This window comes from Eleutherodactylus coqui, chromosome 3, assembly GCF_035609145.1.
Source record: "Eleutherodactylus coqui strain aEleCoq1 chromosome 3, aEleCoq1.hap1, whole genome shotgun sequence".
In the NCBI taxonomy this organism is placed as follows: Eukaryota; Metazoa; Chordata; class Amphibia; order Anura; family Eleutherodactylidae; genus Eleutherodactylus; species Eleutherodactylus coqui.
The window spans coordinates 85720878-85731459 of record NC_089839.1 but is presented as its reverse complement, the minus strand read 5'-3'; the positions used below and the strand labels follow the sequence as shown (position 1 = coordinate 85731459).

At 41.6% G+C, this 10582-nt stretch overlaps 1 protein-coding gene across 1 annotated transcript in view; it reads right to left on the bottom strand.

Annotated features, from left to right (window-relative positions):
• Positions 1-915: 915 nt before the first annotated feature.
• Positions 916-10582, bottom strand: part of ACTN2 (actinin alpha 2) — an 83003-nt gene continuing 73336 nt past the window's right edge. Inside the window, exons 19-21 of the mRNA XM_066595823.1 lie at positions 6928-6993; positions 5356-5514; positions 916-4462 (exon numbers count right to left, since the gene is read on the bottom strand). Of these exons, the coding sequence (XP_066451920.1) occupies positions 4304-4462; positions 5356-5514; positions 6928-6993 (384 nt within the window). The 3' untranslated portion in view covers positions 916-4303. The remainder of the gene's footprint in view (positions 4463-5355; positions 5515-6927; positions 6994-10582) is intronic.

Sequence of the window (10582 nt, the reverse complement as noted above, 5' to 3'; positions counted from 1 at the left end):
CAGATCCTTTAACCGCTCCTCATAGGACATGGTTTGCAGACTACTTCCCATTCTGGTAGCTCTTCTCTGAACTTGCTCCAGTGTGTTGATATATTTTTTAAATTGGGGTGCCCAGAACTGGACACAGTATTTCAGCTGAGGTCTGACCAAGGAAGAGTAGTGGGGGATAATTACCTCACATGATTTAGACTCTATGCTTCTCTTAATACATCCCAGAATTGTGTTTGCCTTTTTGGCTGCTGCATCACACTGTTGACTCATGTTCAGTCTATGATCTATTAGTATACCTAAGTCTTTTTCACATGTGCTGCTGCTTAGCCCAATTCCTCCCATTCTGTATGTGCTTTTTTCATTTTTCTTGCCCAGATGTAGGACTTTGCATTTCTCTCTATTAAATACCATACTGCCAGTTGCTGCCCACTGTTCAAACTTTTCTAGATCTTTTTGAATACTCTCTCTCTTCCCCAGTGTTAGCTATCCCTATTAGCATTGTGTCGTTGGCAGATTTGATCAGTTTCCCCTCAATTTCCTTCTCTAGATCATTTATGAAAAGGTTGAACACTGGGCTCAGGACAGAGCCTTGTGTTACCTCACTTGAGACATTGAAATGTGAAAATGCAGCTGAATTTTCTGCTACGGAAATTGCGCAGCATTTCAGACCCTTGTGAACGTACCTTCATTGTATTGTGTCGCTTGCCCTCAGGTTTCTATGATACTTGTAGTTTCTGGGAATTTTGAATTAGAAAATCACAAAGACTTTATTATATGATTGCATGTTTATTATGTAGCACTTTAGCAATCTTTGTTCATATTTTACATGAAATGTTTTACAATAGTAAATCAGTGGACTGAGTCAGTCAGAAAAAATTAAATCTTTGTCTCTCGTATTGGTTACAGAAACGAGCAGAACAGAAGTGATGAGAGATGGCCATCCTTTTAATAACATTTTGTTTTAAAATTCCACAGATGAAATCTACAAAAAAACTTTGCAAACTTCCCGCTTTACTTATGTATGACTTCTAAGTTACATGAGGTTTTCTTTCCCCATTTATGTCTAAAGCTTAATTCACAATTCTGCTGGTTTTGCATGGCGGATGCTCAGATAACAGTTATGCTATTTGGCTGGAAAGAATGACAGGGGACAAAGAAATAGGAAAAAGGAGCCCCTGGTCGGGGGGTGTCACTGCGGGCTTATTGGAAAGGAAGGAGACATGGGGGAGACAAATCATGCTGCAAGTATCCCTGTTTTTGATAGTGTAGGACTACATGTAGGGACATGATAATTAACCAAGATGGCACAGGCATCAGCTGCTGGGGGTCTTGGTTTATGGCCCTTTATTTATGCAAAAATGGCAAGCAGGGAAAGAGAGGGGCCAAAGTCGGTTAAGTCAGCGGACGCACTGGTGATGCAGCAATTAATGGGCTGGTATCAAGCTAGTGGTAAGCTTGCAATGTGGCACACAACTACTGCCCGGAGGAGACTATGCAGGGCTGATATTAAGCTGGTTAACTGGTGATAATATGCTGGTGATGTGGGGCGCATATGGCAGTTCACACAAGAGACGGGTGACATGACTCGCTTCAGAGCCAGGCAGTAGGCAAAGGTCCAGTTCAGTCTATTAGGCATCAAGTGCTGCAATTGACGTCAGGCTCCCCAATCTATTGCCTTTAAATAAGATGTTGCTTATGTCACAATTTTTGTGTGTTTTTCTCATGATGCAGCTCTGGTCAGTCAAATAAGGGGTCAATGTGCAGAGCAGGTTCCTGCCTTATTATAGATGCAGTTAGTTATTGTAGCAGTTTTTGATGCAGTTTTTCGAGCCATTGTCAAAAGTGGATATAGAAAGAAGGAAAAGTATAAAAAGGAAAGACTGATGCTTCTTCTGTCTTTCGTAGTCACTCCTGTGTTCGGCTCATGAAATTGTATGTAAAAACTTTCACAAAATGAAGATGGTTTCACACAGTACAACTGAGCTATGATTGATTACTATGGTCAATGAAGACGGCTTTTCTTTTGGGGTATGTTTAGATGGGTCGGAAATGCTGCGGAATGTCCGCAGCAGAAATACTGCAGCAAATTTCACAGAATTTCCACGTCAAAAAACCATTGGTGCGGATTCTGACTCAAAATCAGATGCGTACTCTCAGCTGATTTCTGCTGTATAGCGTACACCGCCAAAGTCTTCGCCACCAGGTACTGGGTGATGAAGTGTGCTGACAGCCGAAGACTTCGGAGGAAAGCACTGTATCAGCTGAAATCAGCTGCAAATACACAGGTGATTTCAAGTCAAAATCTGCACCAATTGCTCAGATTGTGACTCTGTTTTGGATGCGAAAATGCTGTGAAATCTGCTGCGGAAATGCAGTGCAGACAGTCCATAGCATTTTCGCCCTGTGTAAACATACCCTTAGATAGTTTTGATAAATAAGGCCCAGTGTTCTTTTGAAAAATAAGTTTTTCATATTCTCCTCCTGCGTTTTTTTCCTAAAAATACTGTAGCCAGAGGTTGGCTGAAAGTCTAAAATAAAATAAACATAACATAAAATGTGGTCTTCTGGACTTTGATGTGTTTTACGGGTTAGTGTTGTCTTTTACTTTTTTTTTTTTGTTTCTTTGTTTTTTTTAAACACTGCATGCTCTAGGACTTGAAGTACACCGGAAAAAGTCCATGTTAAAAATGTAAACAATAGATAAGATGCACCAAAAACACCAAAAATTCAGAAAAATGTGTGTTAATCTGGCAACATGCATGTCAAAGGGATGGATCTAAATTGTAGTCTGTTTCCCAGGGTAACTAGCAGAATTTTCACAGTCACTATCTCTATAAATGTAATAAGAGAACTGCAGTACAAAAAAATATAAAGCAATGATTCAAACCGCAAGATGTTGGGAGTAAAATAAAGCTCTGACTCAGTGGTAAGCGGATTATAAAGAAACAATAGCTGGTCTGATCGTTTACCAGTCCTTGAAGGGCTTATTTCTCAGATACCGTAAGCACATATTATATGGGAACCTTTTGTGACAAACATTGGTGTATGTGTAGGCAATATGTTGGCAAGGTAGAACTAACTATATTGACCAATGCAGCAAACCAAATTGTAGCTCAATCTACAATACTTGTGCATTACGCTTCAGATCATGTCTGATTTCATTAATATTGATTAATGTTGCGTAGATTACGTAACTTTTTGTTTGATTTGTGCTGCAGCAACTCCTCCGACCCCATAGAATTAAAAAAAAGTACAACCAGAAGCATATTAGAAATTGAAGTTAATGTATGTTAAGCAGTTGTACTACATTTAAGGCTGGCCACACCCAGGTATAAAATTGAGTCTGCATTATGGCCAGAGTGCCCAACCCCTGCAGTTTTATTAAATCAAACTTAAAAGAGGTTAGCCAGCCTTTAAAAATTGATGGCCCATTCCAAGAACAGGCCATCAATACCACCGATCGGCTGATTGAAGGGGCTGTATTGAAGTGGATGGACAAGTCTATAATACGCAGAACAGCCTTTATATATAATACTGCGTTCTGAGTACAAACACAGTCGTGCTCACATGTAAACATTGAAGAGACTGTAGCGCTTCCATGAGCACCGCAACCCCTTCAGTCAGCTGATGCATGGGGATCTCCAGCAGTGGACCCCTATTGATCAGGTATAGATGATTTATCCTGGAGTTAGGCCAGCTATTTTCAAAGGGTGGTTTCACACCTGCATTGGCGCCTCCGGTCGGAGGTTCCGTTGCAGATTCGTCACAAAGAAATGCACTGAGCGAAAAACGTGCAGCTGAGCAGAAAGCAAATGAATCCTATTATAGACAATGGGGTCTGTTTGGAGTTTTTCGGGATCCATCATACAAAAGAGCCATTCAGCCAGGGGAATCCCTTTTCTTGCTTCCCAAATGGAGCAGAAAACCGGAACCCCCGCTGTAGATGTGAAACCACCCTGACTCCTTTACACCATACCCTACATAGTGATCAGTACAAACTGGCATCTGGATGTTGCAACCATCTTAAAATCCAGCCATATTACAGTCATGTGAAACCGTCCTAATTCTAATAAGTGACAAAGCAATACTATAATGTAAGGTAAATACCTACAACTGCTTCCCACAGAAATAAAACACATATTCACAGATTAATATTTACTTAGACAAAAAAAAGAAAATGTTCATGTTTCAGTGTGACACCGCACTTGAAGCACATATATTTTAATGCCTGTTTCCTTTTAAGCTCATTCAAAGTCTGCAAACACACAGTCTACATTTTAGGGCTGGAGCCGAGCATCCTACAGAAAACCAGTTACAGGTCACTTTCTCCATACAAACCAGCTGAGAAGCAGGTATAATCTAGAGCACCGGGGACGGCACCGCGCCCACTGTATGGAGGCATCTTGGAAATACAATACTTGGCTTGTTCTGGAGGAAGTTCTCTACGAAGTTCGTCAGCTAATATGTAAGGCTGTAGGGACCAAACAAACAAGAAAATGATGTACTACAGTAACAAATCATTCTATAGCCTAACAAAAACATGGAGTTGTCTATCAGCCCTGATGAGTAGCTAGATATCAACCAATTTTGAAAGCAGTTGACACTTATTATCGCCTTCTACATGTGTCTTATTTAAGTAAATGCCCAACACTGAGACTCCTATCAGTTGCTAAAAGGGAATACTAAGCCTCCATTCTTGAAGAGTTTGAATGGAGTGGTGGTCATGGATCCACCCTGTCACTCCATTCAAAGTCTACGGCACTGATAGAGGTAAGAACAGGTGTTGAAGACCCCCCCTGTTCTAGGAATCTGTGGTGGCCTAGCAGTGGGACCCTCAAGGATAATATATTTATCATCTACACCATGCATAGGTGATATGTTGTTTATAGGATAATCCCTTTGAAGGGAAACTATCAGCTTGAACATGCTGTCCAGACTGCAGGCATAATGTTATAGATCAGGAGGAGCTGAGCAGATTGGTAAATAGTTTTATGGGGAAAGATTCAGTGTAACTTCTATTTTATTCATTTCTATCTCTGCACATTCTGAACAGAACAGTCCAGTGGGCGGAGCTATCAGTGATGACTGTACATACAGGGGTAGCTGCCAATTGCTGATAGCTCCGCCCACAGGACTGTTCAGCTCAGAATGTGCAGAGATGTAAATGAATAAAATACAAGTTCTACTGAATCTTTTCCCATAAAACTATATAAACCTGCTCAGCTCCGCCTGCTCCACAACATGACGCCTGCAGTTTGGATAGCATGTTCAAATTGACATATTTCCTTTAATACTGGTCTTGTGTCCAGACAATCTGTTTCAGACATTTAACGGATGAAAAAGTAAAAAAAAAATTTTACTGACCTTATCAGCAGCCAGAATTCTGAATGCTGCGACAACTTGCTCCGCTGAATCAGTTTCGGCTGTCTCCCTGGTCATGAAGTCAATAAACGACTGGAAGGACACTGATCCTGTAGTATTGGGATCAACCAGAACCATAATCCGAGCAAACTCCGCCTCTCCCTAAAGCAATCACATATGATAAAATATGACCTGCCATGAATATACTAAGATAACTATAGACAAAGACACTGTGTAGGATAACAGGGTGTGTGTTTCATATTTATTGCACTTTTATATGTACGGTAATTAACCCCGTACTACACTTAGAGAAAATTTCTGTACATATATCTTATCTTGAATTGTAATATCAGACTAAAGGCAAAGGTGCATTTAGACGTAATGATTATCATTCAAAAAATTGTTAAAATGAACTAAAGTGAACGATAATCATTCAGTTTGAACGCGAGCCAACAACCGACCGACGAATGAGAATAGTTCACTTTTCGTTCGTCGGTCAGTTTTAGCAGGCGGCTTATTCACTTGTTGCATTTAAACCCTCCCCATTTAGTGTTTCACATAGAAATGTGAAGCGCTGGATGAGAATTGAATGAGAACTGAACTGAGCAAGCTATCCCTGTGTGAATGAGCTGGTGATGACATCATCAGCTTGTTCACTCGGGCAAACGAGAATCGTGCATTTCTCGTTGTGTGTAAAAGGGCCAAAAGAAAGAGATTTCAGGACAAAGGGCTGGGATCTTTTTTTTCTTTGCACATCTTCTATGTTTAGTGCTCCTTTAAGGGAGCAAATTGTCCAGATGACCTTCACCAATGACACCCATTATAGGGCCCATCGGATTTGCTGTCATTCTTTCCTAACACCCAGCAGAGTTAAGGTACCTTTATATGGGACAACTGTTGGGCGCATAAGCCCCCAACAGCCGTCCCACTGACTGGAGAATGGAGATGGAGCGGGACAGAGATCTGGCCGACTCATCTCCATTCATTGCAAACCGGCAGGCATTCATAGATGAATGAGCCTGTTTACTTGAGCTGATAGCACCTTGGTTTTTAAGTGAGCTAAAAAGCAAGCAACTCCGATAATTGAGCAGTTTCTCATTCAGTGCCCTGTCGGTAGCCGGGTGTACATGGAACGACTATTGTCCCAATTTGCTGTTTCCAGCGATTATTTGGGCGAAAATCGCCCTGCGTAAGGGTACCTTTACATTCACCAGTCACATTATCTTCTATTGTTTTATAAAAGTCACTGATGTTCATGCATCTTCGGGTTAGAGTGATATAGTATCCATCCAGATAGGGTGGTGTTGATTATCTCATTCATGGGTGGACATATACAGCAGAGATCAACCCCTAATGTCCCTCCAACAATCCAACAGTGATTGTGGCACTAGTTGGATTGTGCCGCATGTGAATTGCAGTAATGAGTTCCAGTAGACATGATATTTGTTGATTGGTAATTAAACAACTGGGATTGGAAGTAACTTGATATTGGTCACAGGAGATCTGATCTAGATAAAGGGTGGTCATTTGGAAAGGTTTCACTGTATTAGCAACAGTATAATTCGCATTACTTACCAGATCATAACCCATTGAAATGAGACAAGCCCTGAAGTCTTCGTGATCCATCATCCCCTTTTTCCTCTGTTGGTAGAGCATATTGAGAGACATTTTAAGTCATTAGTGCCATGTTTTGTCATAATTATTGCAAAATACAGTTTACAGTTTTCAAAAAAGTAGACAGATTATATCATGTGTAATCAAGAAAAAACATGGGAGTAATTAGAACGATACATTGAAAGCTCTAATCCTAATTAACAATCATTACATCATACTAGAGGGAAAAAGACCACTGGGATTATGCTTTCACTCCGAATGTGCAGAGACTTAATGGGGCTGGGTCTCATTCTGAAAACTTGTTTTCAAACTCTAGGGAATTCCAAGTTAATAGATGGTGGTTATTGGATCAGCACAGTTACCTATTAGCCAGAGTGGACAGGTGCTACAAAGATAATCTCTAATTCTGTAGGACCTGGGATGTCTGTGCATTAAGTAGGCAGCCCTTTGATTTGGCTACAGATTAACCCCTTAATGACATGGCCTATTTAGGGCTTAAGGACGCACCGATTTTGGGCGGATTTTCTTCTCCATTTATCAAAAGTCATAACTTTTTTATTTTTCCGTCGACGCGGCCGTATGAGGGCTTGTTTTTTGCGTGGCAAACTGTAGTTTTTATCGGCATCATTTTTGGGTACATAGACTATATTGTAAAACTTTTTTTTTCATGATAGCAGGAAGAGAAAACGCATCAATTCTGCCATAGATTTTTTTTTACAGCATTAATCATGCAGCATAAATAAGACAATTAGAGATGAGCGAGCGTACTCGAAAAAGCACTACTCGCTCGAGTAATTTGCTTTATCCGAGTATCGCTGTGCTTGGGTCTGAAGATTCGGGTGCCGCTGCGGCTGACAGGTGAGTCGCAGCGGGGAGCAGGGGAGAGCAGGCGGGAGAGAGGGAGAGAAAGATCTTACCTCCGTTCCTCCCCGCTCTCCCCTGCAGCTCCCCGCTCCGTGTCGGCACCCGAATCTTCAGACCCGAGCACAGCGATACTCGGATAAAGCAAATTACTCGAGCGAGTAGTGCTTTTCCGAGTACGCTCGCTCATCTCTAAAGACAATCCATTTTTTCTGCGGGTCGGTACGGTTAAAACAATACCAAAATTCTTACATTTTTTCAGGTTTTTCAACTTTTCTGCAACTTTTCTTTTTTTTAAAATCTTTTTTTTTCTAAATCGCTGCATTGAAAGTCCTGTAACTTTTTTAATTTTTAAAGTACGGAGCTCTATGAGGGCTTATTTTTTGCGAGACGAGCTGTAGTTTTTATTGGTACCATTTTGGGGTAGATACGGCTTTTTTGATCACTTTTATTGCGTTTTTAGTGAGATAAAATGCTAAAAATTAGCATTTTGCCTCAGTTTTTTAGCGTTTTTTTACGCTTTTTTCCGTGCACAGTCAAATGCACGTACAGCTTATTGTATGCATTGTTACGGATGCAGCAATACCAAATACGTTGGGTTTTAATTTTTTTTTTACCTTTTTTATGCTAATCTGAGAAAAAGCAAAATTTTTTTTTACATTTTTTTATTCATTTTTTTAATCTTTTTTTTTACAACATTTGTGTCTCTCTGGGGGACTTTCACCACACCCCTGATGATCGCTGTGATAAGGCATGGCAGGGCTACTGCCCTGCCATGCCTTATTGCTTATACAGCGATCTCAGGCACTAGCAACACAGGACGCCAGTGTCTGGCATCCTGTTGCCATGGTGACAGGCCGAAGACACAGAGGGAGCGCGCTCCCTCTGTGAACTCTTTCCCTGCCGAAATCTACTTAGATCGCGACAGGGAAGGGGTTAACAGCGGGGGGGCGCATCTCCGATGCACCCCCCGCTGTTGCTGCGGGAGGCCGGCTGTGACTGACAGTCGACCCCCGCTGCGAGATAGCACGGGATCATATGTGATCTTGCGCTATCCCCAGGATGTAAGTTTACGCCCTGTTGCGGGAAGTACCCCGCTCCCAGGACGTAAACTTACGCCCTGGAGCAGGAAAGGGTTAAAGGGGTTTTCCTGGACTGAAATATTGGTGACCTAATAGATCATCAATATCAGATCAGGGTAGGTCCGACTCCTGACAACCCTACTAATCAGCTGTTTGAAGGGGGCCGTAGCTTTTAGGTGAGGCACCACAATAAGCCATTGAAGTGAATGGGCGGGTACAAATGCGCAGTCAATATGCAGGAAACCTGCTTATTCACAGCGTATTGGACCACCATTTCAATTAGCCTACATGTATTCGTTTTTGTGCACGCAAATACACAGTGTATTTGCACACATAAAAACATGCCGGATCGCCTGAAAACCGCTGGCGTAAGTGATTTTTGATTGCGCAAATATGCAGCCTATTTGCACAACTGAAACATGCTTACGCTAATGTGAACGAGTTCTGATAGTGATTCCCATAGATGCCTCAGTAGTAACACTGACTGCCATAGTGGGACCAGTACTAATAGTGATACCCATAGTGGCTGCAGTAGTAACAGTAAATCCCATACTGGCCACAGTAGTAAGCGACCCCAAGATTGACCTCAGTAGTAGCAGTTTCTATCACAGTGGCCACAGTAATATTAGTGACCCCCATAGTGACCCCAGTAGTAAGTGTCACTTATATTGGCCCCAGTACTAATAGTGACCCTTATCGTGGCTGCAGCAGTAACATTGACCCCCATAGTGGCTGCAATAGTAAGTGACCCAAACAGTGGCCCCATAAGTAACAGTTTTCATCATAGTGGCCCCATTAGTAATAGTGAGCCCCATAGTGGGCCCATTAGTAAGTGTTGCCTATATTGGCCTCAGTAGTAAGTGAACCCCATAGTAGTTCCAGTAATAATAGCAGCCCCTGTACTAGCCACTGGCTGGGCAGCATTCCTTACTGGCTTTCCACTCACCCAGCTTGCAGCTCCAGTCCGGCGGCAGAAGTTGTTGAGTCTGTGACTGCTGCAGTGGTACTAAACTAAATCTTTTTCTTGAATGAAGGAAAGTCTAGAGGTTTTTATAGCATGTTGGAAATTTGGAAATGACTTTGTGAATAATATATCCTTTGAAACCGATAGCTCAGACCTCCATCTCACCTGCAGCTTTGTTTGGCTTGAGGACTAGAAAATGCTCTACGGTGTGATTGCGGGACAGAACTAGGAAGTTTATAAGTAATGTAGAAATTCCCCAAACACTTTATACTGTGTGTTTGAATCTATCTAAGAGAACATTATTTTATTTTACACTTTCCTTAAATTTGACGAATGGGATGTACAGTAGTACTCATGGAGCCCTTTTCTCTATTCTGCACAATGAAGCTTGATAATAAATAACCTTGGCTTAACAGTATCTTCTCATGGATTGTCGGTCTATAAATAAGACTAAACACAATGTACACAGCTTTATTGTATCACGCTTAAAATAGCTGGCCATGAAAGGATTTCTCCTGAAGTCATACTGATAAGGTCGCGTTCTATGCAGCCCAACAGATGGACAGAACATATTCTGTTCTTGCCTGAGATTACCGACGAGTTGCAAAGAAATGTCTCATGAGATTTTTGCATGGTCAGTCACCGACACTGGCTTAGACAGCACTGATCGATAAGCAGTATATACTAGATACATTGTATTGTTAAAAAC